The 18,842-nt window shown below is 41.9% G+C and overlaps 1 protein-coding gene and 1 long non-coding RNA gene across 5 annotated transcripts; one reads left to right on the top strand and one right to left on the bottom strand.

Annotated features, from left to right (window-relative positions):
- The first annotated feature begins 3,707 nt into the window (after positions 1 to 3,707).
- LOC112255880 (transmembrane protein 178A-like) lies at positions 3,708 to 9,049 on the top strand. Its single transcript, XM_042324817.1, has 4 exons — positions 3,708 to 4,524; positions 5,769 to 5,882; positions 7,765 to 7,902; positions 8,004 to 9,049. Exons 1-4 carry the CDS (start codon positions 4,014 to 4,016, stop codon positions 8,255 to 8,257), a joined length of 1,017 nt encoding a protein of 338 aa, XP_042180751.1. The 5' UTR covers positions 3,708 to 4,013; the 3' UTR covers positions 8,258 to 9,049.
- A 4,899-nt stretch (positions 9,050 to 13,948) lies between these two features.
- LOC112255891 lies at positions 13,949 to 18,331 on the bottom strand. Of its 4 annotated transcripts, XR_006083804.1 has the most exons (4): positions 18,198 to 18,285; positions 17,946 to 18,044; positions 16,664 to 17,432; positions 13,949 to 14,001 (listed from the first exon to the last, which is right to left on the bottom strand). It is a non-coding gene; the product is annotated as an uncharacterized LOC112255891 (long non-coding RNA). The 4 variants fall into 4 exon arrangements; XR_006083806.1 differs by lacking the exon at positions 13,949 to 14,001 and having other exon boundaries at positions 16,392 to 17,432; positions 18,250 to 18,331; XR_006083805.1 differs by lacking the exon at positions 13,949 to 14,001 and having other exon boundaries at positions 16,392 to 17,432; positions 18,220 to 18,299.
- Between the last annotated feature and the right edge of the window lie 511 nt (positions 18,332 to 18,842).

Here is an 18,842-nt window from a genome sequence, read left to right on the forward strand (position 1 = left end):
CAGAGTAGCCACCTTTTGCCTTGATGGCAGCTTTGCACACTTGGAATTCTCTCAAACAGCTTCATGGGGATATTTTCCCAACAGTCCTGAAGGAGTTCCCACATATGCTGAGCACTTGCTGGCTGCTTTTCCTTCATTTTGCGGTCCAATTCATCCCAAACCATCTCAATTGGGTTGAGGTCGGGTGATTGTGGAGCCCAGGTCATCTGATGCAGCACTCCATCACTCTCCTTCTTGATCAAATAGCCCTTACACAGCCTGGAGGTGTGTTGGGTCATTGTCCTGTTGAAAAACAAATTATAGTCCCACTAAGCTCAAACCAGATGGGATGGCGTATTGCTGCAGAATGCTGTAGTAGCCATGCTGGTTAAGTGTGCCTTGAATTCTAAATAAATCACAGACCATCACACCTCCTCCATGCTTCATGGTGGGAAACACACAGGCGGAGATTATCTTTTTCACCGCCTCTGCATCTCACAAAGATATGGCGGTTGGAACAAAAATCTAAATTTTGGACTCATCAGACCAAAGGACAAATTTCCGCTGGTCTAATGTTCATTGCTCGTGTTTCTTGGCTAAAGCTAGTCTCTTCTTCTTAGTGTCATTTAGTAGTGGTTTCTTTGCAGCAATTTGACCATGAAGGCCTGATTCACGCAGTCTCCTCTGAACAGTTGATGATGAGATGTCTATTACTTGAACTCTGTGAAGCATTTATTTGGGTTGCAATGAGGTGCAGTTAACTTTAATGAACTTGTCCTCTGCAGCAGAGGTAACTCTGGGTTCCTGTGGCGGTCCTCATGAATGCCAGTTTCATCATAGTGCTTGATGGTTTTTGCGACTGCACTTGAAGAAACGTTCAAGCTCTTGATATTTTCCAGATTGACTGACCTTCATGTCTTAAAGTAATGATGGACTGTCGTTTCGCTTTGCTTATTTGAGCTGTTGTTGCCATAACATGGACTTAGCCCTATTTGGTAAAAGACAATCTTCTGTATACCACCCCTACCTTGTCACAACACAACTGATTGGCTCAAACGCATTAAGAAATAAAGAAATTCCATAAATTAACTTTTGTAACGGTTGTCGTTGGTGGAAGAAGGAGAGGACCACGGTGCAGCGTGGTACGTGTTCATGATCTTTTAATTACACTAGGACAAATAGAATAAAATGGAACAAACAAAACAGTCCTGTCTGGTACAGAGACAGAAAACAACTACCCACAACTCAAGGGCGAAACCAGGCTGCCTAAGTATGGTTCTCAATCAGAGACAACGATTGACAGCTGCCTCTGATTGGGAACCATACCAGGCCAAACACATAGAAATACAAACATAGAACAAAACAGAATGCCCACCCCAACTCACGCCCTGACCAACCTAAAATGGAGACATAAAAAAAGGAACTAAGGTCAGGACGTGACAACTTTTAACAAGGCACACCTGTTAATTGAAATGCATTCCAGTTGACTACCTCATGAAGCTGGTTGAGAGAATGCCAAGAGTGTGCAAAACAATCATCAAGGCAAAGGGTGGCTAATATAAAATATATTTTGACATGTTTAACACTTTTTTGTTACTACATGATTCCATAAGTGTTATTTCATAGTTATGATGTCTTCACTATTATTATATAATGTAGAAAATAGTATTTTTAAAAAACCTGGAATGAGTAGGTGTGTCCAAACCTTTGACTGGTACTACAAATATATTCATTTTACTCAAACCACCCGTGGGCTGGATTGGAACCTCGCGGGCCGGATGTTTGACTCCTGTGCTCTAATGGGTTTTATAATCTAATTTGTCTACTTTTTAGTCTGGATGTTGTTGACTAGTATCTTGGAGCCCAAGTCTGATAAACATGGCATATAATTCCCCCGGGCTTTTCAACCACATTCCAACTACTACTTCATGAGTAATACCTACTGACTATTACACCAATTATCTCCTCTCTCTATTTTACATCCATACAATTAACCTTTTCATGTCTCATTCACAGCGTAGAGCCTACATAGATAACGACCATATAATATTACCAATACTGACCCTCAATAAGTTCTTATACTTATGAAGTACTGTAAATATGGAGGTCAGACAGCCATGTTGATACACCGAAGTTAGACCACACAGACACGTTCTCTATCTAGCCAACGTATTATGACTGTTGTTTGAATCTGAACATGGTCTTGTGATGAAGTGCTATGTAAGAATTATGACAAACCAAGTAGATGTCCACGGGTACAATTGGAACATAAATACTTGTAACACAATAGCTACAGTAGCCTAAAGAACACCCTTTGTACTCAATTTCACCCCGTGGTGGTGCGACAGAGTACTCTGTATGCACTCTTGAGTTGGGTGGAGGAATAGCCTTGTGTAGGACTGTCACTGAAGCTGCTTGCCAACACACTCCATAGTTGCTTTTACAATTTTGTAATTAGAGTACATTATCTTTTAATTATGCAACTCTACAAATGCAAGGAAAGCTTTCATTTTACATGTCTGCCTGTCTCAATCAACACAACAACAGGGAAGAGTAAATATCCTCAAATGTTATACCTAATAGCTGGAGTAGTTTATTTCTGCTGAATACTCTGGGCAGGAATCCAGTCTGTTATTTAATGGATGGTTGTTCAACATAGCAGGGAAAGGATCAACTGTGCACCTATGTTAGTGCACCCACACAAACTGGGCAAGAGAGAGAGAGAAAAGAAAAAGATGGAGGGGTAACAAGGTGAAAGTCAAGCTCAGGGTAAATGTTGATTAAAGAGAGCTCAGAAAGAAAGATGTATTGAAGTTCCACTCCCTAATGATGTAGGCTACATAGACTTGCTCTTACTTTACAGAGGGCCGGTTGATACACTGGGCCCTGCTGAGTGCTTATCACCAACTCCCATTGAATGAGAAACCAAATATATATGTGTTATAATAAATCTTCATAAGCACTTCCTCTGTGCTTCATGCCCAGAGATGTCCATGTCCCCATATCGCTCAATGCCCTGCCTGCTGATGCAGCGGACTGGAAAGGAGCTGTCTCTGCACAATGCCATTTTGCAGTATCATTGATCTGACAATTCCAGAAAATCATGTTTATCAGTAAATAGCCTACCCTTCTATTTTAATGCACTATGATGAAGTGTTGTTCTGTGCTTCAACTATGAAATATCTGAAGGCTTGATGAAAACAAGTTATGATAGTGACCCCCCCCCAAAAAAAATTACATTGTTGCTATTAAAGTGGCAATCTGCAGCTCATGCAATTACAAAGTGACACCCCGACCCTGTTATGGTAAACAGCTGAGGGTTGGGGCTGTAGAAATTGTACCATTCTCAAATTCATACATATCTATATGGACGCAAGTGCTTAACTTTGAGAAGAAAATGATCGTTTTAAACTTGATTTGAAGCTGTTTGTTTAGAATTGTTTAAAAACAACGGAGTAGCTTAAAAATAAGCGTATATTTTGTGTTCTGATGGGGTACACACATTTTGTAAGCTGATGAGGTAGTTATATTCTTCAAGAATCAATGGGTAGCCTAAATTTAATTTATTTAAAAAGTTGAAAAAAACGGATGTAGCATACAATCGCAGATTGCCCCTTTTTAAATAGGCTGTAATAACAATAATCATCATCAGTAGTATTATTGTTATAAATATCATAATTCTCATGCCACAGGGACTTCTATTGGTAATGACACAAGCAGCTGCACTGACAGGAGAGCATGACAGCTTTGACATTTTCATCGCGCACTCTGTGCACCGCGCCTCTTTTTCTTATTAACGCAAGCCTAGAAATCAGAAGCGCACAAGACTCGCCCGCGCACAGGATTACATATATCCGCACACACACCTCTTCATCCCATGTTTATAGGATATACCGAAGTAAGGGAATCGACACAGTGGGAGAACAGGAACACGGGTAGGTTATTCTTGTGGCGGAACACGGGTAGGTTATTCTTGTGCCTGCACCCAGCCGGAGATGCCAGGACCTTACAGCCTTTTCGGCATCATGTAGAACATGATGAAGCCCTGCAAGCCCGTGTTGATATGGAGGAGTGAAGTGGACGGAGTGACGGATACTTCCCTGACCGAATCTTCAAATGTTAATGCCGACAAGATGGAGAAACAGACCTTGGTGACGGCTATCAGTTTGTCCATGAGCCTGGCATCTCTGGCACTTCTCATCGCCGCTATCATGACCGACCACTGGTACGAGACGGACACCACACAGCACAGGCAGAACTGCGACCAGTTCGGGCCGGACGCCAACGACCAGAAGAACCGGCAGATGCCCATCTATCACCTGCCCCTGATGGACAGCAGCAATCCTCGGAGGAACCAGGCGCTGCTCCGGGCGATCCACGTCGGGAGTAGAGAGGAGGAGCTCCTGGAAAACTGGAGGTCCATTTTGGGAATGGGAATTTTAGAAACGGAATGCGGGCGGCCTCTATTCTCCACTTACTCTGGACTTTGGAGGAAATGTTATTATCTAGGAAAGGACAGGGACATCGACAACCTCATTGCCAAGGGTAAGATATGCTGTGGGGAATTTGACCCGGGGTCCAGTGCGGTGCAGTGAAACCGCATCCCTTGGAGATATAGGCCTACACATCTGGCAATGGTAGGCCTATATGTAAATGCTTAAAAAGTTACATTCCGTCATATGCACTGCTGTTTAATGGTCTTTCAATGAATTAGATAATACATCCACTGACCCTTGAATAATAAACTCATGAGCTTAGTACAACTGACTTAACCCATCATAACTCAAGATGTAAAGTTGTTTTAGTTGTTATTTCAGTGTGTGCAAACAACAGATGTAGCTTCAAAACATGTTCTAAACTATCATGTTGTCCTCGGGGAGATGTGTGGGTCTAGCCTATCTGTAAACCATGGGCGTGCAAAGTTCTGTGTATAACAACTCTATTCATTCGGATAACTCCCATGGCCTATGTACATAGATAGGCAGGTTGCATGCGCGCTTGCGTGTGTCTATCATACAGACTTCAAAAGAAGCTCTGATCAGTTTTAGACTGCATCGGACAGAAAATCAACGTTGTTAACATTGACCTGACACGAAAGGTATTTCCACCATGCGAGCCCAGTGTGCACTTCACACTCCAGGCAACGAGGGAGCGTTGCGTGTTAAATATCAACTGTTATATTCCTATGATCCATATCATTTGCATGAGGATGGAAAGTGGCATCAATATATGTGATTAATTCCGTATGTACTAAATCCATAGACGCGCTAAAGTCAAAAGCTCGGGTTCTCAAGTCAAAATGTTGTTGTCCAATTTAATATAGCAAGTGAAAACGAAAATGTTATTAGGACAACTTTTTGTAATATTGGTAGAGCTATAGTTTTTGTGGAAGGGGAGCAAGTCAGATCCCTGCCATAGTTAGTCTTCTTTGCTGCCTCTGAGAGAGGGGACAATATTACATCACTTAAACAATGAAACCCCTTTTTGTTACCCATCAGAGATATAGGCGGAATTTCCCTATGTTTGACTTCCGTAGTATCTTCTCACAGCCATGTGTAGAGGCTTTCATAGTGCTGAGGAATATGTATATCATCTGCCATCTTGTGGGAAAATACACATTTACAGCCTCGAAAACCTTATTATGAAGTATGTTCATGAAACAGGGGAGTCCACTTTATAAATGAATACTTAATTAACAGCCACAGCTTTTCTCAAGACAAGTCTCCTTGAGAAACTCTTGCCCTTTTCTGCTACTCGTTATGTTCACAAAAGTTCTTGTCTCTATGCAGGTATAGCCCAGCGATGCATCACCATCAAGTACCATTTCTCCCAGCCCATCCGGCTCCGCAACATCCCGCTCAACCTGACCCGCACCATTCAGCAGGATGAGTGGCACCTCTTACGTACACACATTTTCTCATTATGAAAGATATTCCCCAATGAGCCTTTCATTAAATGAATAATCCAGACACCTATTACTCTCCTACTACCTTCCATTCAAAAAGGAGGGCATATGTTAATTTACATGAATTACATTTAGCAATTTACCAAAGTTACCATAATCTTCAGTATTTTTGGTAACATCTATGGCAATCGATCATAACCGCCCCCAAAAAAATGTATTCATATATACAGTGGGGCAAAAAAAGTATTTAGTCAGCCACCAATTGTGCAAGTTCTCCCACTTAAAAAGATGAGGTCTGTAATTTTCATCATAGGTACACTTCAACTATGACAGACAAAATGAGAAAAAGAATCCAGAAAATCACATTGTAGGATTTTTAATGAATTTATTTGCAAATTATATTGCAAAAATAAGTATTTGGTCACCTACAAACAAGCAAGACTTCTGGCTCTCACAGACCTGTAACTTCTTCTTTAAGAGGCTCCTCTGTCCCCGTTACCTGTATTAATGGCACTTGTATTAATGGCACCTGTATGAACTTGTTATCAGTATAAAAGACACCTGTCCACAACCTCAAACAGTCACACTCCAAACTCCACTATGGCCAAGACCAAAGAGCTGTCAAAGGACACCAGAAACAAAATTGTAGACCTGCACCAGGCTGGGAAGACTGAATCGGCAATAGGTAAGCAGCTTGGTTTGAAGAAATCAACTGTGGGAGCAATTATTAGGAAATGGAAGACATACAAGACCACTGATAATCTCCCTCCATCTGGGGCTCCACGCAAGATCTCACCCTGTGGGGTCAAAATGATCACAAGAACGGTGAGCAAAAATCCCAGAACCACACAGGGGGACCTAGTGAATGACCTGCAGAGAGCTGCGTAGTGTGTTACCATCAGTAACACACTACGCCGCCAGGGACTCAAATCCTGCAGTGCCAGACGTGTCCCCCTGCTTAAGCCAGTACATGTCCATGCCCGTCTGAAGTTTGCTAGAGAGCATTTGGATGATCCAGAAGAAGATTGGGAGAATGTCATATGGTCAGATGAAACCAAAATATAACTTTTTGGTAAAAACTCAACTCGTAGTGTTTGGAGGACAAAGAATGCTGAGTTGCATCCAAAGAACACCATACCTACTATGAAGCATGGGGGTGGAAACATCATGCTTTGGGGCTGTTTTTCTGCAAAGGGACCAGGACGACTGATCCGTGTAAAGGAAAGAATGAATGGGGCCATGTATCGTGAGTGAGTATTTTGAGTGAAAACCTCCTTCCAACAGCAAGGGCATTGAAGATGAAACATGGCTGGGTCTTTCAGCATGACAATGATCCCAAACATACCGCCCAGGCAACGAAGGAGTGGCTTCGTAAGAAGCATTTCAAGGTCCTGGAGTGGCCTAGCCAGTCTCCAGATCTCAACCCTATAGAAAATCTTTGGAGGGAGTTGAAAGTCCGTGCTGCCCAGCAACAGCCCCAAAACATCACTGCTCTAGAGGAGATCTGCATGGAGGAATGGGCCAAAATACCAGCAACAGTGTGTGAAAACCTTGTGAAGACTTACAGAAAACGTTTGACCTCTGTCATTGCCAACAAAGGGTATATAACAAAGTATTGAGATAAACTTTTGTTATTGACCAAATACTTATTTTCCACCATAATTTGCACATAAATTCATAAAAAATCCTACAATGTGATTTTCTGGATTTTCTTTTCATATATTTTACTTGTGTTAATCTCAAGTACCCAAATAGGGCCACTAGATTTGAAAGTTTCTCGTAATATACCCTCCCTCTGCAACCCTAGTGGTTACAGAGAGGGAAACAGTGTCTCTTGCATAAGCGCTCACCCGCTTCTCCCCTCCTCTTCCTTGAATCAGATCTGCGGCGGATCACAGCTGGGTTTCTGGGTATGGCAGCAGCCGTTCTGTTGTGTGGCTGCATCGTGGCGTCTGTCAGCTTCGCCTGGGAGAAGAGTCTCACTCAGCACGTCTCTGGGCTGCTCTTTCTCATGGCAGGTACAGTTTACCACACCTACTGATACCGTTTTCTTAAATAAACACAGATTCTCTCTCACACACACTCTCCTCCTCTCCTTGGGGTCCCTCTTCCTTCTCAGGGATCTTCTGCACCATCTCCCTGTGTACCTATGCGGCCAACGTGTCCTACGACCTGGCCAGGGTCCCTCCCTTCATCTACGGGCTACCCGCTGACGTGGAGCATGGCTACAGCTGGTCCAGCTTCTGTGCCTGGCTCAGTCTGGGGCTGACAGTGGCGTCTGGATGCCTGTGCACCACTTTCCCCATCCTCAGCCATAGCAACAGCAAAGCCCAGCAGGGCAAGGGCAAGGCTGCCCCCAATGACTGTGTTTGACACACACCTTACTGCGTTTGATAAACATTTTGCTGTGTGTTACACCCCCCCCACACACACACACACACACACCAAGCCTCAGCAAGGGCCTACAGGCAGTCTAAGATGTCTGTGTCTACTGTGTTTACTGAGTCTGACAGAAACCTCACAGCATTTCACACCTCTTACTGCATCTTTCACATCAACTCTGAGCTGCAGCAAGGGCCTGCAAACCAACACCCCCAGACACCTGGCTGACTAACCCATAAACAGCTGCAGCAGGCGCATGGGACAATGCTGACTCCTGCATTTTCAGTCTGAAAACACTGCTGCGTCAACCATGCTTCCACTAGACCCTGCATCTAAATCCATGGAGCAAACCGGCCTGGAATTATGGAACCATAATATATACAGTGAGCTCCAAAAGTATTGGGACAGTGACACATCTGTTGTTTTGTCTCTGTACTCCAGCACTTGGATTTGAAATTATACAATGACTATGAGGCTAACGTGCAGACTGTAAGCTTTCATTTGAGGGTATTTTCATCCACATTGGGTTAACAGTTTAGAAATTACAGCACTTTTTGTACATAAGCCCCCCCCCCCCATTTTAGGGGACCAAAAGTATTGGGACAAATATAGGTGTGTATTCAAGTAGGAAAAGGTTAAGTATGTGGTCCCATTTTCATAGCACACAATGGCTACATCAAGCTAGTGACTTTACAACATTTGTCGGATGCATTTGCTGTTTGTTTTGGTTGTGTTTCAGATTATTTTGTGCCCAATAGAAATGAATGGTAAATAATGTATCGTGTCATTATGGGGTGACTTTTATTGTAAATGAGAAGAGAACATGTTTCTAAACACTTCTACATTCATGTGAATGCTACCATGATTACTGATAATCCTGAATGAATCCTGAATATTGATGAGTGAGAAAGTTAGACACACATATTATACCACCAAGACATGCTAACCTCTCACCATTACAATAAGAGGGGAGGTGGTATGATATGTGTGCGTATCATTTCAAATCCAAAGTGCTGGAGTACAGAACCAAAACAAAACATCTGTCACTGTCCCAATACTTTTGGAGCTCACTCTACATGCCATTTAGCAGACGCTTTTATCCAAACTACCTAAACCTTACCTACACCCATGAGTCCATGCTTTTTCTGTGGTCTTTATGTGATTATGTTTGGGATTCAGCCTACTGCTACCTTTGCACGTATGTTTTATGTATGCTCAGAATTCTGTGTAAATGTAAGTAATTGTCAAACAACTGTGGGGGGAAATAGAGGCCTTGGCACATCATCTATAATGACAGACAAAAACAGTTATTTGAAAGGAAAGTAACTATAGAAAAGAATATACAATTCTAGAAAGATGTGGCCCAAAACTGACATGGACATGTACTCTGACTATAATGGGTATATCAGAATATACTTAGAATAGCAGAGGCCTTATCAGATCTCTAACCAAAACTGTAAGGAAACCCATTGGTGGATATTCATTAGTTCTCTTATCAATGGACCCAGACCAAACCCCTGTGCATATGTGCCGAAACCCAAGTCAAGACTTCCCCTCGTCAATGGATATTAACCTGATCGCAGTGGAGACAGACCAAACCTCGGTGGATATGCTCCTAAACCCAAGTCAAGACTTCCCCTCGTCAATGGATATTAACCTGATCGCAGTGGAGACAGACCAAACCTCGGTGGATATGCACCTAAATCCAAGTCCACATCTCCCTCATTAATGGATATGAACCCCGATCCTAGTGGAGACAGACCAAACCTCGGTGGATATGCACCTAAATCCAAGTCCACATCTCCCTCATTAATGGATATGAACCCCGATCCTAGTGGAGACAGACCAAACCTCGGTGGATATGCACCTAAATCCAAGTCCACATCTCCCTCATTAATGGATATGAACCCCGATCCTAGTGGACCCTAATCTGAGTGTATTTACCTTAGATTACAGAATACATCCACTGAAACTATCAATGAACATTTGCCATAACCCCAGACAGTGGATATTTGTTGGATGTGCGTCATGCGGTCTGATTGGTAAATAGAGTTGGAGAATTTCAGAATACGCCTCCTGAGAAGAGAAACTGAGGAACTCTTGAAAGATGCATTATTTCCTTCAAACCATTTGCAAAGTCAATGAAATCATAAATAAAAAGTATTACCAAAACTGGGTTTGACATACTATGACTTTTATGCATTTAGCTTCATATCGTGGTAACTAGTAGAGTAGAAGTTGGTCAAATTCTAACCATGCCAAAATGATGCAATGATTTTCTGTGTTGTACGAGTAGTCTGTGTGAGTGTCTCTTGAATCCAGTGTATCCATCTCCTAAAAATTCACACTCAGGATCCACAAAGCAGGTGTTGAGTATGTGTTAGCAGCAGTCTGTATCTTGACATACTTGTGGATGAGGCCGTCTATAGCTCCCAGGCTCACTCTTTGGTAGCCTTAAGGTTTCCGTAAGGGGAAAAGGCTTGGGGTGAGTGAGGGGTCCACATCAGTTCTTAACCCCACCCCAGTATCCTCTCCCTGAGTGTGTGAGGGTACCGGTCAGGGGGTCATGATTTTCTTTTCAGCAGGCAGGAAGAGCTGGGGACTAAGCAGCAGAACCAGGGTCCCACCCACATGGAGAACACAAGCGCCCACACATGCATTTAGTTGATTTTAATCAATCAATAAGCAATTCCTCTCAACTTTTGCTGTATCCTGAATGTTTATTTGAGCCCTTCTGGAATTGGGATAAGTGATAATACAGTTAGTTAACACTAGAACCGCCTGGCCTTTCAGCATATAAGGACCCGGTAGAGAACGTTGCCGGGGGTCCTCTTTAGCATATACATATCAACCTGCAAGGCACGCAAACATGCTTGATAATAAATGCTTGAAAAATAGTGTATAAACTATTGTAAATGATTAATTGCAGGAAGAAATATTAAATGGACACGAACCACAACAAAATAGTTATTTGTTAGATTGATTATATGTTTTGTATAATTCCTAGAAAAAAACATATATATATGCCTGTAGCCTATTTTAGTTTCCCTTACAATAAAAACATTACAGTGTAATCAATTCGATCAGCTTTATTTGCAGATTCGATTAGTAATAGAGTTAAGTAATAGTAATTCATAAAGTTCAGTTACAACTTCTTTTGACAAAGTATAAATGAAAAAGATGATAATAATAATAATAATAACAACCAGCCAGGTGCACAGGTGAAATTATTTGCTGTATTCCTAAACGAAAGCATCAATGGATGAACAATTGTAAAGGATTAATTGCATAACAAAATATTTGTGGAAATATATGCATGACAAGATATAAAAACAGTCATTTGCTGATGCCCGATACTCATGCCTTTACGCATGAAACCTTTACGTCTTCTCTTTATGCTTCGGGTCCACAGTCAAAAATGATGGCAAATGAGCAGTGTCAAATACAAACATTTAGGAAAAGTCAGAGGAGGAGGACATAGCTTTTTTTTTTGTAGATTTGTTTGAAATTTACAAAATCAAAAGTCAGTGGCCATTGGCAGTTCTAGTGTTAAAGACTTATGTAGCCAGGTGGTAAAAGCACATAGCTGTATTAGTTTATTTCCACTAGATGGCACTGTCCCTTTAAGAGATCAGTAAATAATGCATGCAAGGTATTCTTGGATATCGCATGTAGAGTGAGAGTCTCGTTGGTAGCAGCCAAGCCGCCTGAGAATGTTTGGGGTCCATCGTGGCTTCTCGTGAAATGTATGGGTAAATATGACTCTTAATGCAGCTTTGTACAGTTATACATATTAAGCATCCTTTGCAATGTACAACAGTTCACTTTGTAATATTTAGTTAGGATGATTAAATTAGACTTGATGTTTGCAGATTGTAATCGGATGTTGGTGGTTAGCTACTGCTAGTTGCATTAAGTTTCTCTCAAAAACACGTTGTTGAGTTTTACAAGATATCTGAAGTGTGAGCTACATTTCAAAATGAAAGTTTATTCATGGTCATTTTCAGTTTTGAGGGAAAATATTATCATTGCTGTGATAATGACATTAAATGGGGTTTATCATTTTTTAAATTCTAGAGGGGAGAACATGACCCGTCCCACGTGTGCACATTTGTTGTGGCCTGTGGACAGTATTGTAAGTATTTATTTGTTAAAAAGACAAGATGTATTCTTGACAAGGTTATTGTGAACTGTTAGCAAGGCAAACCGAGTGGTTTTTGTTTTGTTTTCTTATTTTACAGAACCGTTTCTTATGCACTTTGACTTGATACACTCTGTTTAGTGATTGGATTCGCTAATGCCAAAGTAGGTCCAGAGTTTTTGACTCATTGTACTTTTGTTTCTCGCACTTCAAGCTTATTCAGTAAGCAGGTTAGAAAAAACAGTAAAGCAATTCCTTATTATTGTAGTCTATATAAACTTTATTAAAATAACTTTCCAAGTATAATCTCTTCAAAGATACAGTAGGACGAAAATGAGGAGGAATTAACGCAGAATAATTTACTGCATGGGAGTAAACAAATATCATAATGCATACAGTAAATGAGGAAAACAACGACAAACATTTGATCTCATCTCCATACTTCAGAATGAACCACAATTATATAAAGTCATACATACAGTGCATTTGTAAAATCCTCTCACTGTCAACTGCGTTTATTTTCAGCAAATTTAACATGTGTAAATATTTGTATGAACATAAGATTCAACAAATGAGACAAACTGAACAAGTTCCACAGATATGTGACTAACAGAAATGGAATAATGTGTCCCTGAACAAAGGGGGGGGTCAAAATCAAAAGTAACAGTCAGTACCAGCTACATTAAGTACTGCAGTGCATCTCCTCCTCATGGACTGCACCAGATTTGCCAGTCCTTGCTGTGAGATGTTACCCCACTCTTCCTCCAAGGCACCTGCAAGTTCCCAGACATTTTTGGGGAATAACCCTAGCCCTCACCCTCCGATCCAACAGGTCCTAGAGGGTCATGTCAGGTCATGTCAATGCTGGTGGCATTGTCATTCTAGAGGGTCATGTCAGGATGAGCCTGCAGGAAGGGTACCACATGAGGGAGGAGGATGTCTTCCCTGTAACGCATAGCATTGAGATTGCCTGCAATGACAACAAGCTCCGTCCGATGATGCTGTGACACACCGCCCCAGACCATGATGGACCCTCCACCTCCAAATCGATCCCGCTCCAGAGTACAGGCCTCGGTGTAACGCTCATTCCTTCGACGATAAACGCAAATCCGACCATCACCCCTGGTGAGACAAAACCGCGACTCGTCAGAGCACTTTTTGCGAGTCCTGTCTGGTCCAGCGATGGTGGGTTTGTGCCCATAGGCGACGTTGTTGCCGGTGATGTCTGCCTTACAACAGGCCTACAAGCCCTAAGTCCAGCCTCTCTCAGCCTATTGCGGACAGTCTGAGCACGGATGGAGGGATTGTGCGTTCCTGGTGTAACTCGGGCAGTTGTTGTTGCCATCCTGTACCTGTCCCGCAGGTGTGATGTGTGGATGTACCGACCGATCCTGTGCAGGTGTTGTTACACGTGGTCTGCCACTGCGAGGACAATCAGCTCCCTGTCTCCCTGTAGCGGTGTCTTAGGTGTCTCAGGTGTCTCACAGTACGGACATGGCAATTTATTTCCCTGGCCACATCTGCAGTCCTCAAGCCTCCTTGCAGCATGCCTAAGGCACGTTCACGCAGATGAGCAGGGACCCTGGGCATCTTTCTTTTGGTGAAGAAATATTACATTTACATAAGTATTCAGACCCTTTAATCTGTACTTTATTGAAGCACCTTAGGCAGCGATTACAGCCTTGAGTCTTCTTGTAAATAGGTATTTCTGTTTTTTATTTTCAATACAGTTGCAAAAATGTATAAAAAACTATTTTTGTTTGTCATTATGGGGTATTGTGTGTAGATTGACGAGGAAAATGTTTTAATTAATCCATTTTAGAATAAGGCTGTAACGTAAACAAAATGTGGAAAAAGTCAAAGGGTCTGAATACTTTCCAACTGCTCTGTATTTAAGTGGAAATACATATATATGTAATTATAAAAGGATCAGCATGTTTACAACATTTTTCTGTCAATTACTTGTTTACAACATTTTTCTGTCAATTACTCCCCTCACTGCAGCCCCAACAAAAAGCTAACGTAAGCATCCCACATGACATAACATTCAAAGGGGATCTGTGTAAAGGTTTTCCTCAGAAGTCTCACGTCATAGTTCCCACTCCACACATTGGGTCTATCACACAAGAGCCAGGTTGATTGAGAGAGTAGAGAGGAAACATTCAGAACACACCTGGCCAAGAGAAGGACGTGAGAACAAGATGTTTGGGCCTTTTGATGTTCGCACAGAACACGACCAAATATCAAGAGAGGAATATATTCAGAGAGAGAAAGATGAGACCAAACACACAAACTCCTTCCATGCCCTGTGGTAGCTACCTCGATGTCAGACAGAAAGGCCAGGCTATAGTGGATCTCAGCTCATTTGTCTTCATATAGCTCCGGTTGGCTAAAGGAAGCCTGGAGAGCTAGATGAAACCATACGCTATTAGAAATACTCAACTAGAAGAGATTAACAAAACGAAACCATAAACATTAAATATGGTTGACAACACAGAGAGCAAGAACACGTTCTGATGATGTCACCAACCTGAGGATAGGACCCAGTGGTCATCGCATATTGTACATATTACCTCAACTACCATGTACCCTTCGTACCCCTGCACCTTGACTCCTTGTATATAGCCTTGTTATTTTATAGTGTTACCATTTCCTTTTTTATTTGAAAAAATGTTCTTACTCTGCATTGCATTCTGCGCATGTGACAAATACATTTTGATTTGATATTCCTGGAAAATGTGGGTAGGTGCAACATAACACAATAAATCACAAGGGTTTGAGTGTGAGGACTCCAAGTTGCCACAGACACCTCTCCAATGTGTAATTCAGTCATTTCAATGCACTTTTATGACTCAAAGAAGAGTCTTCAACTATAACGTGCTTTTTGGAGCTCGCCTAGCTGTGCCGTTGAGGAACTAGAGAGAGAAAGCACACTTGTAGTAGTTGGTTTGTTTGGAATGCAACCCCGCATCACACAAGTACTATTGTTGTTTACGCATCACAAACATATAAATCACAATCTGGGTCAGATGGGCATCATTTGAAACCTTGTTATATTATCAACATGACTAGCTAAGTTATATATATATATATATATTTTAAAAAACTTAGTGTTAGGCTTTCACAAGGCAATTCAAAGAAACAAATCGTAATTTGTGCACAAAGAAAAAAGTAATGAGTGCATACAGGTGCGTGTTCTGCAGCAAAGTTTCTTCACAATAGAAAAACAATTCAGATCAGAACAACCCAGGGTATGACACCATGTCATCTTGTAACTGTACATCAAACTTAGTGATCATAAACGTTGACACTGAGTTTTATGATATGGAAATGTGAAATGCACATTTAGACTCCCTCACGGGTGTTTGGGTTGCTTGTATGACATCAAAGCGGTATGTATTATCATTCTCAACGTATCATCTCTCTAAATACATTGAGTCCTCTGAAGTTACAGCATTTCCCTCACTCAAGACAAAAAAAAAGTTGCAAAAGATGCCCAGTTAGCAGATGAGGCAACTTTTTGTCGCATGAGGTGCTCAAGGTAAGACTGGTTGTCAGTCAAAACCCATACAGTGCTGTGAAGCGTAGAGCCTAAACGCCGTCATTTATAGCACGCTACTGTACAGCCCCCCCGCTCTCAGAACAGCCTCAATTCATCGGGGCATGGACTCTACAAGGTGTCGAAAGCATTCCACAGGGATGTTCCACAGTTGACTAATGCTTCCCACAGTTGTGTCAAGTTGGCTGGATGCCATTTGGGTGGTGGATCATTCTTGATACACACAGGAAACGGTTGTTTGAAAAACCCAGCAGTGTTGCAGTCCTTGACACAAACCGGTGTGCCTGGCACCTACTACCATAACCTTTTCAAAGGCACTTACATTTTTTGTCTTGCCGATTCACCCTCTGAATGGCACACATACACAATCCATGTCTCAATTGTCTCAAGGCTTTAAAAAGATTTGTTACCCTCTCTCCTTCACTTCATCTACACTGATTGAAGTGGACTTAACAAGTGACATCAATAAGGGATACTAGCTTTCACCTGGTCAGTCTGTGTCATGGAAGGAGCAGGTGTTCTTAATGTTTTGTATACACAGTATAGTCTACATGCATGACTACAGATTAGTGCAATGGACCTGATACTTTGACACTTAGCAGGGACAGGCAAATAAATATGAGAATCTCCTCACAGGTTGTGGTAATCATCCAATGATGCTTATGACCATGTTAAGATGATGTAAGGTTACTATTACCTCCAGATCCGGTTTCCTCTGCTCTCCAGCTCATCTGTCTCCTTGCTGCTGTTCCAATGATCCTACTCAGATCCTAGACAGAGAGACACCTCTACCCACATAAAAAAAACACAATATCCTTAAACCTGCCAGACAATTAACACCTGCTGCTACACATTTTGCAAGTCATACGGTGAAGTTCCCTTGGTGCATGAGAAGTAAAGTTGCACATACCTGGGGAGAGAAGTGTCTGGACAGCGCTCCACTGTACTCTGCTCACTCTGAATAACACTGTTTTTGCGTACATATTCTTATTCATTCCTTTACACGTGTTGTGTTGTTGTGAAATTGTTAGGTTAGATTAGATGTTAGGTTAGATATTACTGCACGGTCGGAACTAGAGGCACAAGCATTTCGCTACACTCGCATTAACATCTGCTAACCATGTGTATGTAACAAATAACATTTGATTTGGGATGTCTTTCTACCACCGCTGCCTTCTATAATGTAATACAGTTCCCACTTCTAGTCTTCTATTGATGACATGTGATCCCTGCTCAGTCCAAACCCTCGGCTGTCTCCATCTAGTGCCCGCTTCTGTGTTCCATTTGGTCAACAGAACTCTCTTTCTCCTTCTCTTCCTCCCTGGTAGGGCCACCCTCACGGTACAGTCACTTCTCATCATCAGCGCCCTCTGCAGGCACCTCCATGACAGCACAGCTCTGGTCCAGTCACTCCCATCACCCATAAGCCTTAACTGGATCTGAGACGCTGTTGTAGATGAGAGTGACTGAAAAAGAAATACTGTGAAAGTCAGTAAAAAGTCCAAAACATATCATTGCAGTTTCCTCCTTTCAATCAGAAAGTATACATATCCCTCCATTGGGTAGGCCTATCTGTATGGGCAGAGAGGCGAGTGTTGCTTTAGAAGTAGAAACAGCCTCTGCAGTTTCAGCTCCCTCACTTGCTTTATTCCAATGGAGGTGGTGAAGAACACTTGTCCAGTGATGTGATCCACCTGAGCAACATTATTCATTTAAGTGTAAGATAAGAATAACTCAATCATGTAGTCATCACTTGTTAAGAAGAGAATATGAATCCCGAGCCAGGATTAACAATTGGCTTTATTACAAGTAGCCTACGCAATACTGATGTGCAATCGTTGCCCAAGCTTCCAGCTAGATTGCCGACTGCTTCGATGAGGACCATTTTACAGAAAAGGAAGCTATTTACTTTATTGGCTCGTGTTTCATAGATTACTTGCACATTATTACTGGCTAGTCTGCTATTGTAGCCTACTCACCGGTGCTTGACTACTGTCTAGCTCCTAACATCTTGTTTGGCTGCAAATTTGGTCCCCACCTCTTGAATCAGGAAAGACTCCATGCGCTTCCGGGCGGTACTGTAGAGCATACAACTGACAAGTTGAGTCTTTCATACTAACGAATTTAGAAATGCTAAGCTGTGAAAGCAATAAAAATACAACTCAAAGCTCCATGCCAGTACACATTTCGTAGCAGGTTAGGAGAGCATTTTAGCTAAGCCTTTTCCTAACCTGCTGTGTAAATTATCTTAACCTGCTACGGAAAAGGTACTTCCAGTCGCACCTGTACTCCCTCTACTCAGAACCGACAGCATCTCTTCTTCTTTGATGAGGTTTAACGGAGGTTTGCATCCAATAAATGTTGCATTACCGCCACCTACCAGACTGAAGTTTAACTCCCGTATACTTTGCTTGAAAAAAAAAAAAAAAGAACAAATATCCTACTACAGTGCCTTGCGAAAGTATTCGGCCCCCTTGAATTTTGCAACCTTTTGCCACATTTCAGGCTTCAAACATAAAGATATAAAACTGTATTTTTTTGTGAAGAATCAACAACAAGTGGGACACAATCATGAAGTGGAACGACATTTATTGGATATTTCAAACTTTTTTAACAAATCAAAAACTGAAAAATTGGGCCATTGCTATTAATGCTAAAAATCCAATCTTACTGAATCAAATATCACTTGTTCGGGTTATCCCTCTGTTCCCGGTACAGATCTACTACTCACACCACTCCTCTCTGGATCCCTCCGCCTTGACCCATATTCCTCTACTTTCTTCACTGCCTCAGCACATGACAACTTCTGCACTACTTTAACCCTGGAAACCCTAACCTGCCTCTCGCACGGGACATTTCTGATCGACAGCACCTCC

The sequence above is a fragment of the Oncorhynchus tshawytscha genome, linkage group LG01 (genome assembly GCF_018296145.1).
Source record: "Oncorhynchus tshawytscha isolate Ot180627B linkage group LG01, Otsh_v2.0, whole genome shotgun sequence".
Classification (NCBI taxonomy): Eukaryota; Metazoa; Chordata; class Actinopteri; order Salmoniformes; family Salmonidae; genus Oncorhynchus; species Oncorhynchus tshawytscha.

What these genes read in the sequence shown, in the direction of transcription:
- LOC112255880 (XM_042324817.1), top strand. Translation starts at nt 4,014, where the DNA reads ATGATGAAGCCCTGCAAGCCCGTGTTGATATGGAGGAGTGAAGTGGAC. An exon ending in CGACAACCTCATTGCCAAGG is followed by an intron (nt 4,525 to 5,768) that starts GTAAGATATGCT and finishes GTCTCTATGCAG; the next exon opens with GTATAGCCCAGCGATGCATC. An exon ending in GCTGCTCTTTCTCATGGCAG is followed by an intron (nt 7,903 to 8,003) that starts GTACAGTTTACC and finishes CTTCCTTCTCAG; the next exon opens with GGATCTTCTGCACCATCTCC.